This window comes from Lotus japonicus, chromosome 1, assembly GCF_012489685.1.
Source record: "Lotus japonicus ecotype B-129 chromosome 1, LjGifu_v1.2".
NCBI lineage: Eukaryota > Viridiplantae > Streptophyta > Magnoliopsida > Fabales > Fabaceae > Lotus > Lotus japonicus.
In genome coordinates, this window is record NC_080041.1 from 79,987,881 (window position 1) to 80,005,561 (window position 17,681).

Genomic DNA, 17,681 nt, shown 5'->3' on the forward strand with positions numbered 1-17,681 from the left:
AGGTCTTATATTATACAGCGTACTAAACAGGCCCTTTAAATAAAAAACAACTATCATTAGTGTTTGTTGACTCATGAAAAGACTTTGAATCGACATTGAGTCTAACGGAAATTCAAAACTTGGGTGACATTGAATAAAAAAAATTATAATTATTTTTTAACTTTTTACTTGCAATTTTATACTAAATATGTGTGCAACTTTAATTTGTTAAAAATAATTATTATAATAATCATTACTAAACTTTGTTTAAATAATGATAATAATTGTATATTTTTACGTCCTAATTTTGAACGTAAATGGCACCGAGGCACCTAGAAAAAATGGCACCAAAACACTTGCACAGGGGCATAAGTCTCCAACCATCTCAAATTTGGATTATTTGAACTTTAAACTCAACGGACAACAAACCCTACTACGAGCAACGAAGGACCGATTTGTAAAAATGTGAATGTTCAATCCTTGTTTTTACTAGCCAGTTACAAGTAAATCCAAACCATTTACTATAATAATGCTATTATATCTAATGGTTTAAAAATGGTTGTAGTTGTGGCTGACATAAATGAAAGTACCTATTATAGGTATTTTTTGCGGATATTCAATGGGTCCAAAACCAATTGTCATCCCTAGTCGTTATTGACGTTGCATTTGTCTTCATTTTCTTCGCTCATCATTCTTGTCGTCTTAGACATTATTGTCATTGTAGCCTTCAACTGTCTTTCAATGTTTTGGTTAGAGAGGAAAAGAGATGTTTCGAAGGCAAGTTTGAAGAAATGGACATTTTAGTATAAATTGATTGTTATTTAAATTTGAATATTTTAATTAGGTGATTCATGGTGGTCTTAAATTTTAGGCTTAATTGCAACTTTGGTCCCCGACGTTTACCAATGCCACGATTTTGGTCCCCCACCTATCTTAATTACATGGATGGTCCCCGACGTTGTAGGTCGTGTGCAACGTTAGTCCTACCGTTTATTTCTTAATGGAGGAGACTTACGTGGACGTCTAGTTGGAGAGAAAAATGAGGTATGAGGAGAGAGGGAAGCACGTGAGTATCACGTGAACTCACGTGAACCTTATATGAACCCATTATATCCAAATCTGAAACTCTAGGGATCTAAATCGTGTTACCTTCTTCGTTCTAGGGAGGTCAGGGGTTTGGGTATAATGGGTTCAGATAAGGGTCACGTGATACTCACGTGCTTCCCTCTCTCCTCATACCTCCTTTCTCTCTCCAATTGGACGTCAACGTAAGCCTCCTCCATTAAGAAATAAACGGTAGGACTAACGTTGCACACGGCCTACAACGTCGGGGACCATCCATGTAATTAATTTAGGTGGGGGACCAAAATCGTGGTATTGGTAAACGTCGGGGACCAAAGTTACAATTAAGCCTAAATTTTATAAAACGATTAGAAGTTTACATAGCCATGGTGGTTCATAGTGGGGATTTATTCTAGAAGGTCAACCTTAGATGCGGTGACTTATAAAAACAATAGTAAAGTTTGACATCCTTTGGTGTGTATAAATTTTGAGAGACAAAAAAAAAGAAAAAAATAAATAATACTGGATTCACACTCCATTTTCACTCACATTAAGAGTGAATAAAAAGGAAATAGAGAAAAATGAATGATATGATCGATGATGTAATATAAAATAAGATAGAGATAAAAAGGAAAAAGAGGAAAATGAGATAGAAGAGAAAAATAAGACTTTGATGGATTGTAATAGAAAAAAAGTGTAAAAAATGGTAAAAAGAAAAAAAAGTTGAGATCGATTGTCACAACCTTGCATTTTTTGATGTACAATTATAAACAAGAATTTAATGGAAATACACCGTTAGTGTAAATATTTTTTACACATGCATCCAATGATGGGTTGTCAAATCAAAAAATAAACTTTAAATTTAATTATAATAAAATGTAACATAAATGCTTTTGAATACGTGACATCCAATGATTGGACGTCTGTGTAAAAACACTTTACACTGACAGTGCACAACCATTAAACTCTATAAACAATGATTTTTTTTTGATATTAGCAATATGAATTATTACAACTTTGTTTTTTAGTCTAGTGTATTTTCAGGCCACAACATTGTCTAACTAATCTCTTTATCGTGGCTAAGATTTGAAGTTTTATTCATTTATTTGTGAATTCAGCGTATTCACCAACAAATAATTAATTACAAAATGTATTGTATTTCTTTGAGCAAACCCACCTCATACTTAAATGATGAACTACACCACACCTTGTGCTTAAAACATATTTGAGTTGGTCACATGTGCAATAAATTTTTAACAAATATATATATATATATATATTTTTTTTGGTTTCAATGAGGGGAAGAAAAAACCCCAAGCCCTAAGACAGACTAACAGCAGCACTCAGCTCGGGGCTAGGACCAGAATCCTTCAACAAAAGATCATGACACTCGCCAAAAGGAGAATCAAACCAATGCTCGCCATAGTGGAGTTGAAGGCCAAACTTGGCTATATAATCCGCAAGGGAATTGGTCTCGCGATAACTATGTTGAAAAACAAGAGCTCCATGAGCATTCTTCATGTCAAAAATCTCGTGGAAAATTGGAGCATAGCGATGATCCCGCACATCTCGTGAGTGAAGCAGCTGAACAACCTCCATAGAGTCTGTCTCAATGATCACCCTGGGAAGATCCAAACCCATAATGGCAGCAGTAGCCATTTTAACTGCCAACAACTCTGTGAGGAAGACATTTGCGGAGGCCATAGTACCCAAGTTCCAACAGAAAGCTTTGACTCAAGAGCCATTAGCGTCTCTGAGGACTCCCCCGCAACTAGCAGTGAAAGAACTGCTCATAGCCCCATCGACATTTACCTTTATCCAACCCGCATCTGGCTTGATCCAGTCCGACGTAGCCCGACGATCTGGTAAATCGTCAAACACTCCATGATGCCGACCTTGAATGGTGCACATAAGAGAGGGCATGGAGGGATTCTCCACAGCGAACTGCTCCAGGCCTAGATTTTTAAGAGAAGACCAAATCCGTGAGGTACTACACGGCTTTTGATTGAAAACCAAGTCATTCCTCATGCGCCAAATGACATAAAGCACTGAAGCAAAGAACCGGGACCAGTCCACCCCCACTCTTCCACTAAAGTTGCCATTAATATTAGAGAAAATCCAAGGTTCCCAGTCTGCATGAAAGAAGGCGTTGTGATGGCCTCCTAAAGCTGCTATCCAGAAATCACGAACGATGTTGCAGTCACGGAATAAATGGAGGTAGTCTTCAGTCGAGGACCTGCACATAGGACAAAGATCACAAGCCACCATATGCCGCTGCACCCTCACAACATTAGTTAATACACCGTTATTGCAAAGCTTCCAAAGGAAGACCCGGATGCGTTGGGGACCTTTTATGTGCCAAACAGCGTTCCAGAAGGACTCAACATGGCGCTGGGTCTGAGAAGAGTGGATCAAGTCATAAGCGAACTTGGTGGTAAAAGTGCCAGAGGACGTACCTACCCACGAGCACTCATCTCTGCAAGGCGGAGGCTGGACGGAGTGGAACAAAGTAATCTCCTGAACGGTTTCTGGGGGCAGCAACGAACTGAATCTAGAAACCTTCCACCCTCTATCCATCTCGAAGTAATCAGACAGAGGGAGATCAAGGTCCGACTGCAGGATAGGGGACCTGGCAAGGTTAAGCAAGGTATGGCCTGACATTATCCATGGATCCTTCCAGAAACGAATGTTAGTACCATCCCCAACCTGCCAGCAAGTACCCGTAATCAAGCGATCCCAGGTTGAGCGAATACCTCGCCAAGCTAAGGATTCTCTGCTGCATTTCTTGATCACAGGAATAATATTAGAGCCACAACCATACTTACCACGAAGAGCGCGAACCCAAAGGGAGTTGGGTTGATGAATAAGGCCCCAACCCAATTTCATGATGAGGGCTTCATTGAAATCAGCAGTACGACGAAAGCCAAGACCTCCCAGTTTTTTAGACCTACAAATGACCTCCCAACTCACTTGACTCACCTTTCTAGAATCATTATCTGAACCCCAAATGAATTTCCTTTGAAGTTGGTCCAGTTTCTCACAAACGCCCTTAGGAATTAACATCGTTTGCATGCAATAAGAAGGTATAACCGCCACCACGGATTTTGCAAGAATGATTCTACCGGCAAGACTAAGCGTAGAAGCCTTCCAAGCTGACAAGCGTCGCTGAGTCTTATCCAAAATAAATTCATAAGTAGCACGAGTTAGGGCCTTGTGGAGAAGAGGAACCCCTAAGTATTTACCGAGGTCCGTAGTAAGACGAATACTTGACACTCTACTAATGGCATTGGCTTCTCCACGATTAACATTAGAGGAGACAAGGATCCTGGATTTATCTTTGCTCACCTTTTGGCCAGAGGCTTCGCAAAAATCATCAAGGCAATTCATCATGATATTCATCTGGGAGGTAGAGGCTTCGCCAAAAAGCAAGAGATCATCTGCAAAAAAGAGATGAGTAATAGGAGGTCCTCCCTTGGATAGATAAATCGGCTTCCAATTAGAGTTATCCACCTCACGTTGGATGTGATGGGCCAATCGCTCCATGCAAAGGACAAATAAGTAAGGAGATAGGGGATCGCCTTGTCTAATACCCCTTGAGGGGGAGAACTTCTCAGTTTTGCTACCATTAAACATAACCTGAAAAGAACTCAAGGAAACACAATTAATAATTAAATCACAGAAGTTTGGTTCCAAACCCACTTCCAGAAGAGTGTCATGCAGAAAGCCCCAATCAAGCCTATCATAGGCTTTTTCCAAATCAATCTTCATAGCTACCCAACCTCTCTTACGCTTCAAGAAGCGCATTGAGTGAAACACCTCCTGTGCAACAATGATGTTATCCGAACTATGTCTACCAGGAATGAAGCTGCATTGGTTTGGGGAGATAAGGTCACCAAGAACCCCTTTAAGGCGATTAGCGATCACCTTGGTCAACGTTTTGTAGATCACGTTACAAAGACCAATGGGCCTATATTGGGAAAGAAGGTTAGGCCTATCAATCTTAGGGATCAACACAATCAGAGTGTCATTCACTTCTTTAATTTTCTCCGGGTTCTGAATGCAATCCTGGATAAAATTGATAACAGAAGGACCAACTATGTCCCACTGAGACTGAAAAAATAGAGGATTCAAACCGTCAGGCCCTGGAGCTTTCAACGCTCCCATGCTAAAAATAGCTACTTTGATCTCTTCGGCCATAACAGGGCTCATGATATCCGAAAGGGACTCATCAGTTAAGCTAGGAAACGCGTTCCTTACGTGGTAGCTAACTGAAACACCAGGGCTAGTGTACAAGTGACGGAAAAAATCCACAGCCATGCCTTGAAGTAGAACTGGATCTGTGACAAGTTCTCCATCATCATTAGTTAAAGCCTCGATTTTATTTCTTTTACGGCGAACCATAGTTGCTGTATGAAAGAAACGAGTATTCTTATCACCATTGTTAAGCCAATTGACCCGAGACTTTTGCTTCCAAAGAAGCTCTTCTTGGATCAAGACACCTTGGTATTCCTTCCACAAGCGAGCTTGCAGCTTTTCAAGGTACCGGTTATGGCTCATACGCAATCTATTGTTAATGCCCTCAAGACGTCTCATGAGTCTCCTCTTAGTTCTACCAATCTCTCCAAACACATTGTTATTCCACTCAACAACATCATCCCGAAACGCTTCTGAGGCTGGGAGCCAAGTTCCATGGTTCTCCCAGGAAGATTTGACCAGACGAGGAAAGTCATTATGAGTGAGCCAAGCTGCTAAAAATCTGAAGGGACGTTGGGTAGCATCCCTCGGACAAGAACCAAGTTGGAGAAGAAGAGGCTTGTGATCAGATTTTAGTTTGGGGAGATGAAAAATCGATGCTTCAGGGAAGGAAGTAAGCCAGCGGAAATTACCAAGGGCCCAATCTAACCGCTCCTTAACACCACGACCCTCCCAGGTAAAGGGGGGGGGGGCTTTGAAGCCTAAATCAGAAAGGAGGCAATCATCTAAACAATCCCTGAACTTCCTCATATTAAGAAGATTAGGCTGACCACTCCCTATCTTATCAGATGCATGAAGGTAGCTATTAAAGTCTCCCATAGCTATCCAAGGTTCCGTTATATGAGGGGCTGTAAGGCGAAGTTCCTGCCAGAGATATTCCCTAATAGAAGCATTAGGGCTACCATAGACGAAAGAGACTCGAAAACTAGGGAGATTATTCCTTGGAGAGACGCGAAGGTGCACACACTGGCGATGGGATGAAATAGGCTCCACAACACCCCACTGCTTGTTCCACATGATCCAAATACCACCTGAAAAGCCCTCAGATTCCACAACAAAGCACTCATCAAAGCCAATAGACTTCATGATTCTGGGGAGATGAGGCACAGAACTAACTCTCGGTTCAAAGATTGCCACACAAGAGACATTATGCCTACAAACAACATCTTTAAGGAGAAGAGAAACTCCATTCGCTGCAGCTCCTCTAATGTTCCAGCTAAGTATGTTGTAAAACATTAAAAACCAATAGGGTTGATAAGAGAAGTTCTCAGGAGCTTTTGTGTGACCTAGGAGACATACTCCTATCTCTTTCCCTAGGAGAAAGAGTCGACTTCCCAACCGGAGACTTGGAAGAACTGGCATCCCTAGATGAATGGCCTCTTGGATCAACCTGAGCCTGATCACGCTGAGAACGACGGGCTTTTATCTTTGTTTGTTTCAAAGGCGAAGAGTGAGTGGGTCCCATCTTCGGCATGATATTGAATGTGTTGGAGGTGACGTCAGCCCTTGCTTGGTGACGGCCCTTCCCACTTAAACCAGGGTTGACTTGATCTGATGTTGCGCCGCCAAAGAGAGTGGAATGAGTTACCACTTTTTCTGCCATGGTGGGCCCCTGCTTGAGAGATTCGAGCAGATTCTCCCGGATCTTGGGATCCGCACTAGGATGAATAGTGTCACCTAATGGGGACTGCTCAATGATTGGAGCCACAATCACTGGCACATTGGGTCCCACGTGAGGATCATTTATAGTGTAATGATTGCCAGGAATATTTTTCCCTGAAAGTGAGGGAGGGTTTTGAATATCCCCTACGATTCCGGAATTTCTGTCCCCAATCACCGGGCTTGCCTGGTTCTCGTCGAGGTCCATGTGTTCCAGGGCTGAGAACCTAGTTCCGCTGCCTGAGCCACCAACATGTTTGACAGGGAGACCCATCCCGTTCGTCCGTTTTGAGGTAAACCGCGCCGGCTTCTTAGCGATCATCCAGGGGCCGAAGTCATCCCCATTGGCAACCTTATTGGTAGGATTGGTAGTGGTCGGAGCAGTGATGGTCTGGTGGTTTTCACTTACTGAGGCCACGGAACAAGCCTCTTTCTTGTGTCCAAACCGACCACACTCGAAGCAAATCAGACTCAACCCTTCGTATTCGATTTTGAATTCCTCATCCTCGAACATGAACTTGGAGACCAGAGTCTTACGAAGATCCACTTCTACACAGATCCTTGCAAAGCGAGCGCGCTCCATCGTAGCGCCTTGTTGCCCTTTCCCAGCCATAGTCTTCCATGTATGGTCGTCGACCTTGACAAATCTGCCCACATTCTTTCCCATCTCATGGAGAACTTCTTGGTCGTAGCACTCCACAGGGAAGCCCGGCACCCTGATCCAAACAGCCACACGTGTAAGTTCCCCTTTAGAAGGGATGAACATCGGCCTCCATTGTTGAACGACGAGGTAATGACCCATTATCATCCATGGACCACCGGTAAACACATGGGCGTAATTGATTCGGTTAGCAAAGCGTACAACAAAGAAGTCGAAATCCAGATCAATGACCTCCATCTCCCTAGCGGGATGCCAGAGTTTGCTCAACCGATCCTTCATCAAGCCCAGACCCACTCGTTTACCTAGGAGCTTCACTATGATGGAGTTCTGCCATGGTTTGCGCAGCTCTTTCCTCTTCTCCTTTGAAATTCTGATTACAGGACATAAGGGGTTACCTTGCGCAGCATCCTTCTCTGCCCTTTCTGAGTCGCTTTCCTCCGAATCAGAGAGAAACCCTTCCATAGGCACACCGTCATCTTTTGATTCCTCCCCTCCATTCACACCGAGGCAAACATCTTTGTACGAAACTATCCGACGTCCCACCGTGGCCCCTGGCGGTGGACCTGGAGCTTGGACTTGAGCCCTTCCTCCGTGATCGTCTTCCGGTGAGCCACCGGATTCATTCATCGTAAACGGCACCATTTAGAAATCATTCAATGTAAGATTAAGCAAATAAAGTTACTCCCTCAAATCCTCATTTAGAAATCATTTTTTAAGAGATTCTTTTAGGTGTATATTTTAATATTATAATTAAAATTACATACGAAAAGTATTTTATTTAAATATAATAGTCAAAATTTATTCGGAGGATGGAAGGTAGCGTCGGAATGACGAAAACCGCCCACACGGGAAGGAAGCGCTGTGAATTCACGCGGAACGAATACTCTATGAATATGAAGCTCTGAAGCACATGATTCTGCGAAGAAGAAGAAGATAACAGAAGACAAATTCAAATTCAAATTCAAATTCAGAAATCGATTGATGGAAACTCACAGTGAGAATCACAGAGATCGCAGGCTAGAAGCTCTCGGAGATCTTCGAGTCCTTCCCGATGAAATCCTCTGCGCCATTCTGGAACGTCTCACTCCACGAGATGCAGCTCGAATCGCCTGCGTTAGCAGGTATTAATGATGTTCCTTCATTTTCCGACAACCTTAAATTTAATGTTCCTGGATTGTTCTTGATTGATAAATCTTTTTACTTCGAATTGTTGAGGAGGGAACACCCTTTTAGCTTATGATTACTAAAGTTTGTTTTTTTTGTTCTGGGTATGGGGGTTAGTGTGATGTACATACTGTGCAATGAAGAACCACTGTGGATGACTCTGTGTCTAAAAGGAGCTTCTGGTTTGCTTCAATATAAAGGCTCTTGGAAGAAAACTGCTCTGCTGCATAAGTATGTCTCTCACCATGTTTCTTTTCTGGTACTTCATTTTTTCAGTTTGTGCTTAATATTGACATGTTTGGAATTGGGCATTTTGGTTGCAGTGAGAATCTTCCGGTCGAAGACACCGAGTTCCGTCAACCACATTTATATTTTGATGGTAATAGTTCTGATACTAAGGCGCTCGACTTGTTTCTTGAGTTTTGTAGGAGAATTTAGTCTGTATGCTCTGAGAAGATGGTAATGAGATTTCTTTATAAATCACTGATATTTACCTTCTTGCAGGGTTCAACTCTTTATATTTGTACAGGAGGTTATACCGATGTCATACCAAATTGGATACATTTGGCAGAGATGACGGAAATGTGGAAAGAGTAACAGACATATCGTTGACGGATTTCTATGACAAATATGACGCGAAGAAACCGGTACGGAGATGAAAGAATTCTAATAGTCATCCACATAAAAAAAACTCCCCTCATGATGGTTTTGTTTCATTATCTATTTTGAACTCTCTTTTCGATAGAAAGAAAATACCTTGGAGCTCTATCGTTCCATTGTTTCTTGAGTTTGACAACTTTTTGGAAACAATAAGAACAAGATTTTTTTTAATATATGTATAGTTGTATACATGTTTGCTGCTAATCTCTGAAGTATTTCGTTACTGGTGTTGTTTCTCTCCAATATTTTTCTTATAAAGATGGAAAATGAGAGATGAGAATGAATGCATTATCTTTCTACCTAAAATGGTATTTTGTAGACAATGGCACTCAGGTTATATTTGATGGCTATATGTTTTAGATAACTTGTTGCTTTAGGAAAAAAAAAACTGTTTTAGATAACTTGTAATTCATCAATTTTGAATTATCAATTGTTAATTTTCTTTATTTGTTGGAATAAAATTATGATGAATAGCACTCGCACATCCCAGGTTATGCTTACTGGATTGGCTGATACATGGCCTGCCAGGCACAAATGGACAACGGATCAGCTGTTGCTAAATTATGGAGATGTAGCATTTAAAATTTCTCAAAAGAGTTCCCGGAAGATCACCATGAAGTTCAAGGATTATGTCACATACATGAAAGTTCAGCATGATGAAGATCCCTTATATATTTTTGATGAAAAGGTACTTGTATTGAAATATTCTTGTTGCAATAATGCTCTGCCCTTCCTCCCTACGCCATTCTCTTTCCTATTTCCATTACTTCAAGTTTAAGTGTTTGGGAGTCCTATTAACTTTTTATTCAAAGCTTGTACAGTTTGGAGAAGTTGCACCTAGCTTATTGAAGGATTATTGCGTGCCTCATCTTTTCCAAGAAGACTTCTTTGATATCTTAGATACAGATAAACGACCATCCTATAGATGGCTCATTATTGGACCAGAGAGATCTGGTGCCTCTTGGCATGTTGATCCAGCTCTTACCAGTGCATGGAACACTCTTCTTTCTGGCCGTAAAAGGTAAAAAGTTAAACTCTCTGAACCATTTTTTGTGTCTTTGCTTCGTTTGTGGTGCATGTACCCTTAGGCCATGACTGTTTACATGTTCTGTGAGGAAAACATGAGTAGTGGTTCATTCACACTCCATCTCTCTCTGCATTTTCTATCATATCACTCAGTTCTCTCTATCCTCTTACTATTTCACTCTTGGTGTGAATGAAAATGGAGTGTGAATTAAGTTTTATTCGGAAAATATATGCAATGTCTATTTTGAGTTTAATCCTAAAAAATAATTGATTGTTTCTGTTGAAATTCTACATTGATTAGAGATATAACTAATGTAGAACTCATAAAAACTTGGGCAATCCTCGCCTTATGAGCTAGCTTTTGGGGGTTGAGTTAGGCCTATCCCAAGTTCAAGATGATATCAAAGCATATCATAGATCCGATGCTGGACCACCCACTCGCTCTTAAAATATCAACCTGGCCCCAAAGCAAGCTAACTACAAAGCCCCCGCGGATTTCCAAGGCAATGAAAAAATAGTCTTATAATCTCCACGTTCTAAATGTTTAGTTCTGGGCATGGAAGGTGTTGAGATCCCACATCAACTAGAATCAACTAGAGGTATGGCCAAAGTAGAGCTTATAAAAGCTTGGGCAATCCTCAAATCATGAGCTAGCTTTAGGGTTGAGTTAGACCCAAGTTCAACCCAAATTCTAATAGTTTCTTCTAGATGATTGTTATTCTTTCTTTTTCTGTTCTGAAGTTACAATGAGGGCCATCAGAATATGTCAAGGGGATGAGGAAAGGTTGATTAAATAAAAGCAGTGAGACTTGTTAGGCATAACACTTGGCATCAGGTTTTTCCTAGGAAGCTGGGTGCCATTAGGCTGCAAGGCCATTGGCTCCAGCTTATTGCTCATGCACAACAACACATTGACTGGTCTGTGCAATGACGTCGTTCTGAATTAATGCTAAATGGCACACTTTTCTCTGTAGAATATATAAGATAGCAGGACTGAGATAGCATGTGGAAAGATAGGCCAGATACAGACTCACTGTGCTACTCCTGATATATATATATATATATAAGCTAATTTCTTTCTGAAACTGGACTTCTAAAATTTACATACACCAAGTTTAAGCAAGAACTCTAAAAGAATGACACTTTTATCGGTCTTAGATTGTACAACATAAGGAGTCGTGAATACATTTAAATTAAGTTTGCCAGTTTTTCACTTTCTGTGTGTTTTTCTTTCATTTTTTTTCGGGGGGGGGGGGGGGGGGGGAGGATAGATATCGTTCCTAATGTGAGAGTCAATGGATTACTAAGTCAACATTGTGGTGAAAGTTGAAACATAAGGTTTATATTGATGTGGTGAGGGTTTGAAGGGCCACTGCTAGGTTCAATTATTTAACTTAAATAACTATTGCTTAAGAAAGAATATTTCACTTGCATTTGATAGGTGGGCATTATATCCTCCTGGTAAGGTGCCTTTGGGTGTGACAGTGCATGTTAATGAAGAAGATGGTGATGTCAGTGTTGAGACTCCATCATCAGTGCAGGTACTACAACTATTGGAGTAGTTTGCATATCCTTTTTTTTTGGTAATATATAACAACATATGTAACCATGCCAACTTATTGTATCTCTCTGTTAGTGTGGTTATAATTAATCACATATCTGTTTGTTTACAGTGGTGGCTAGATTATTATCCTCTTCTTGCTGATGAAGACAAGCCAATTGAGTGTACACAACTGCCAGGAGAGACAATTTATGTTCCAAGTGGATGGTGGCACTGTGTTCTAAATTTGGAAACAACTATTGCAGTCACACAGAATTTTGTGAATTCTAATAACTTCGAGTTTGTGTGTTTGGATATGGCACCTGGTTATCGTCACAAAGGAGTTTGCCGTGTTGGTCTGCTTGCTCTAGATGAAGAACGTTATGAAAATATCAGGGAGAACATGTCATGTAATGAAGAAAACTTATGTTACTCTGATTTGTCAAGAAAAGAGAAAAGAGCCAAAACTCATAAAGATGCAGATGATTTATATTGTGAAAATGGTGTATCTAGAAACTATAATTTATGGAAAGATGGATTTTCCTATGATATAAATTTCTTATCCATGTTTTTGGATAAGGATAGGGACCACTACAGTTCCTTGTGGAGCTCAGGCAACAGCATTGGGCAACGAGAGTTAAGAGAATGGCTATCCAAGCTTTGGATTAGAAAACCGAAAATGAGAGATCTAATATGGAAGGTTAGATTCTTTCTACAGTAATGCATGATTTGAGCTCACAAAATTACATCAGATTTATGACCTCTCTGTTTTTATATGTCTAGGGAGCGTGCATTGTAATAAATGCTGACAAGTGGTTAGATTGCGTATCAAAAATTTGTGCCGTCCACAATTTGCGCCTTCCCACTGATGATGAAAGGCTTCCTGTTGGTACGGGTAGCAATCCTGTGAGTTTTTATTTCTGTAGTTAATAATTTTGACTTGTTTGTATTTTCTAGAAGATTGCGATCCATAAGTTTTCTTAGGCTTCAGTGAAAATATTCTGTCCTTAGTTTCCCCAATAATATTGATGGAATGAATATCACCCACCATTCCCTCAGAATTGATATAGATTTTTAAGGGATCATTCAAAAGGATTTTCTGGTTCAGTCAATCAAAATGCTGGTGCTTTACTATAAGAGTCTTCCCTTGTGAGTGATAAGTTCTCATCCTTAAATCATCGTCCCTTGTTTGTTTAATCAATATCTTGGACCTGTATTTAGATACTAGCTACAATACATAGTCTTGGTATCTTCAAACTAGTCTTCATACAAAGTACCTTGTCATATAGAATTGAAACTAGAAGAGAAGAATTTACCTCGTTAGGAATACAATTTGATGAGATCAGAAACCTATCTTCTATCTTTCCTTACCTTTCTGATATTTATCACACAAAGGAGTTATCTTTAATTGTTAGTAAACATTATCAAATTATTTCAAAGTTGGTCTTCGAAGAGTGATTGTCATTCGACATTAACTCGCTGGTGGTTACAGTAACTTGGTATGATCAACCAATGTTTTCAGGCTGTTTTTCCAATCTTTTAAGAAAAACAAAAACTGGATTTTACCTCTTTAGCATGCTAATGTTGGACAATGGATATTATCTGGCCATTATTATTTCTTTGTTATATTATTGTCCAACAGCTTTAAAATTATTACTAACACTCAATTGAAATCCATGGGAAAAAAATTCACATTCCAATGTCCTCATCCTCCATTGGGCTATTGGCCTTCCTTTCACTGCTTGTCAGACCAGAATATCTTTGATGAACTGCTGTGTCTGTCTCATACTCTATGTGGGCCCCTTGTATTTTTACTTAGTTTAGGTCCTTTTTACTTCCTATGCTATTTGAGGAAAAAAAGAAACATACTCTTGGATCGTAGTTTGGTACATTACAAGGTGATCCACTATCTACCAGAAAAGAGTGTTTTGCTCATGGTTCCTTCAAGAGGAAAGTTCTAGCTTTTAGGTTCGTAGTCTTAGCTATCTATCTACAAAGCACCTGTCAATCTGACAATGGAAAACTAAAATAACCAACAAGATCATTTGTTTTTTCAGTTGCTGTTGATCTTTTCACCCCATCTTTTAGGTTCATACCGTTGTCGTTTTTCCCTCTTGTAATCAAGAATGTTTTCCTATGTTTGTTAAACTGCTATATATATGAAATCTAATTACTTCCTTGTTAAGGCTCTAGTTAAATTGTGGTATGATCATCCATGACCTAATTGAGTACTTATGGAGTATGAAGTCTCTTTCTAACTCCCTGAATATTTTCCATTCTCTAATTAGGTTTATCTGGTCGGAAACTCTGTTGTTAAAATTTTTGTCGAAGGAGGACTGGAAGCTTCACTTTATTGTTTAGGCACTGAGGTACTTTATCAACATTCTGTTTCCATTGCATCTTCTATACAAATCTAACTTAAATATTGTATATTTTACAGCTAGAGTTTTACAGTCTGCTGCATGAAGCTAACTCCTCTCTGAAGAAACATATGCCTAATGTTTTGGCCAGTGGGATTGTTTATCTTGAAGATGGATCTTATACCAATTTAAATTGGGATGGAAAAGGAATCCCTGATGTCATTGCGAAGAGCAATCTTATCAGGAAGAAATGTGACGTTGATAGTTTCTCATTTGGAGTATGGGGAAAGAAGCAGTTAGAGTATAGGAACGCTGGTATGCCGGTTGATGGATCAGTTAGTTTAGATGGTGACACAAGCATATGGCCATATATGATAACAAAGCGATGTGATGGGAATATGTTTGCAGAGTTGTAAGTCTTATCTCCCAGTTTGTCAATAATTTCATCTCTCAGCCTAGCAATTCAAATTTCTTATTTCTTAAAGTAACCCATTTCTGTTCTTTGTTTTTATTCTCTTGCAGGAGAGACAGATTATCATGGGAAGATACAACAAACTTGGCCTCCTTTCTGGGGGAGCAACTGCGCCACCTTCATCTTTTGCCACATCCAACATTAAATATTTCATCTTGCTCTGATATTGAACATGATATAAGCTTGCCTGATGATAATAGTTGTGCTGCAACTGTTAATCGTAATTCAAACGCTGCAGTAGAATGGGGAATCTTCTCCAGAACCTTAACAAAGAAGAGGAACAGTGTCTCAAGCCGCTTGACCAAGTGGTAAACGTTGTTCTTTTGGGCTCTCTGATTTCTTGATAAACAGATTAGCTTGAATTTACAGATATTTAAAAAATGCTGAGAGGGAAATGACTATCTTTTTATGCATAACCTAACAATATTCTGGTTTCTGAGCACTATTGAAGTTTAAACTTTGAATTCAGAAGGAGTCTATTTATTAAATTGTGACTTTTCCAGATATAAAAAAACTGCTAATTTTAGTGGCTGCATTTATCAATTATATATAAACTCTTTTTTATGTCAGCTTGCTTAGATTGTACTTTCTTCATGCTTGATAATTGTAGTTATTTTTGGGTTCTACCTATCTGCTAGTTTCTGTGACAATTCTTTGAGTTAGCCATTTTTATGTGTAAGGTGTTGTCTCATGATTGTTACTAAATTTTGTAGGGGAGATCCAATTCCTAGCAAACTGATAGAGAAAATTGATGAATATATCCCCCATGATTTTGCTAAGCTGCTAAATATATCTAAGGTTTACTCTAAACTCAAAATTACCTTCTGACATCATTTTTCTTATGGATATGCCAGAGTAGATGTGTTTTTCTAAAATTTATGTAACTTTTATTTGATTTCAGAGTTTCGCAAGTGCTGCTTTTAAAACTTGCTCCTGGATACACACTGACATTATGGATGATAACATTTACATGGAACCATCATCAGTGTGCTCTACCTCCAATGGGAGTTCTGAAGATGCTGCCCTGGTGGACAATGGGTTGTTGAGTGACCATGATGAAGTGAAATCCTGGCGTCCTAGTTACATTCTTGATTTCAGTGATCTTTCTATAGGTCAGCACTTCCCGCTCCGAAAATTTCTTTCCAATTTCTTCTACAAAAAGCTCGTCTTTATTAAGTTGACTTAGAATGGAATGTCGTCATGATTTATAATCATAGGATGTAGTTCTGTATAGTTGAACTGATTGTATGCTTTCTTTAGAATAAGAATATGGCTTTGTTATTAACTTGGTATACTGTTTAACTTTCTCGTGGTAATGACTTGCTTTTTTCCTGCGCTATTTGTATGGTTTCTGGCTAAAGCATGCTGTTCTGCAAGTAATCAACATAACTTCTCATCAATTCTTGTTTTACCACCGTCTAATTTGTGTGTCTCATCTATTTATAATAACGAATTATACAATTTATTTATGATTGACTCCGCTTATATCTAGAGCACCTCTTAAAGCCCAGAGACATGTTCTAAGATTAACATTGCCCTGAAAGTATTCTGATGTTATTGCTATTTGGTGGTTCTATTATTTATTTTGCAGGTGATCCTATTCTTGACTTGATACCACCTTATTTAGATGTGTTTAGAGGTGATTCAAATCTCCTGAAGCGATTTTTAGAAAGTTACAAACTTCCTTTTCCTAGTAACATAGGGAATTCCGAGTCAACAGATGGTGGTCAAAAGTTTAGCCGACTCTCATATATTGCCATGTAAGTAACTGTCTCCATAATTCTCTTGCAGAACAAATTTCTTATACACTCGAAGTATTTTAATTTGCATGATAGATTTATCTGGAAATATGAAATGATTTACACATCACAGCTCACTCGCGGAAAGGTTACTAGACTATAGCCCAGAGTTCATATGATTTTCAGTCCTTTAATAATGTTAATAAGTTTTCACTTGCACCATGTCCTTTGCAATATTTCATAAAAAAATATTTAGATAATTCACATTTGAAACCGAAGTAGTCTATAGATGCAAATCAATGCCATCCCAGTTCTTATGACAACTTGGTAATTATGAATTTGTCGATGGCATATTGATTTGTGAAAGAAATGAAGACTTTTCAACATGCATATGAAATTTGTATTGTATGGCCAATATTTACAGACTTCTCGTTTAGCCAACTATGTTTTGTTATGATTGATGGAAAAGGATGGAAGGGTATGACATTGATTAACTCATTTGGATTCTTCATTTTCTTTTGTCATTTTAGGTGCTATTGTATTTTGCATGATGACAATGTCTTGGGAGCTATTTTTAGCATATGGGAAGAACTGAGATCAGCAGAATCATGGGAAGAAGTTGAGCTGAAAGTTTGGGGGGAGTTGAACAATTACAAAGGCTTTCCTTGACCATTCGCGTGTTTGGATTATTGACATTGGACACACAATTCAAAGCATGTTAACTCCAAAAGCTAAACTGAGAATTTTTTTTCCAAAAGTGATTATGAGACTTCCAAGCACATAACTGAATATGCTATAAATATTTTTGGAGCTGGACCGCACGCCCCATTGATCATATACAACTTGTCTAGTAGAAAAAAAAAAAACGGAGTTTAAGAGATCAATTTGTTATATCCTGTTTTTGTTCCACACAATGGCAACTCCAGGATTCAAGCTACATAGCAGATAAAGTTTACCTGAGTCACAATACCACTGGTGGATAATTGTTTATATCCTGTTTAATTTATAATAAAGTGGCCCTCTCAGTTTACCTGAGTCACAATACCACTGCTGGATAATTGTTCATATCCTGTTTATGCAGTCATGAAATCATTACTTTTTGGTT

General features: G+C 39.2%; 1 protein-coding gene across 2 annotated transcripts; it reads left to right on the plus strand.

Moving 5' to 3' along the window:
- The first annotated feature begins 8,425 nt into the window (after positions 1-8,425).
- On the plus strand, positions 8,426-17,681 carry LOC130717913 (lysine-specific demethylase JMJ21). 2 transcript variants are annotated; one of them, XM_057568317.1, is made up of 16 exons: positions 8,426-8,736; positions 8,897-9,010; positions 9,103-9,158; positions 9,284-9,426; positions 9,930-10,127; positions 10,252-10,460; positions 11,907-12,006; positions 12,139-12,705; positions 12,789-12,911; positions 14,294-14,374; positions 14,446-14,777; positions 14,888-15,145; positions 15,551-15,635; positions 15,739-15,949; positions 16,429-16,597; positions 17,107-17,681. In XM_057568317.1, the coding sequence occupies exons 1-16, from the start codon at positions 8,597-8,599 to the stop codon at positions 17,243-17,245; spliced, it is 2,925 nt and encodes a 974-aa protein (XP_057424300.1). In that variant the 5' UTR covers positions 8,426-8,596; the 3' UTR covers positions 17,246-17,681. The 2 variants fall into 2 exon arrangements, with proteins under 2 accessions (XP_057424300.1, XP_057424308.1); XM_057568325.1 differs by having other exon boundaries at positions 10,261-10,460.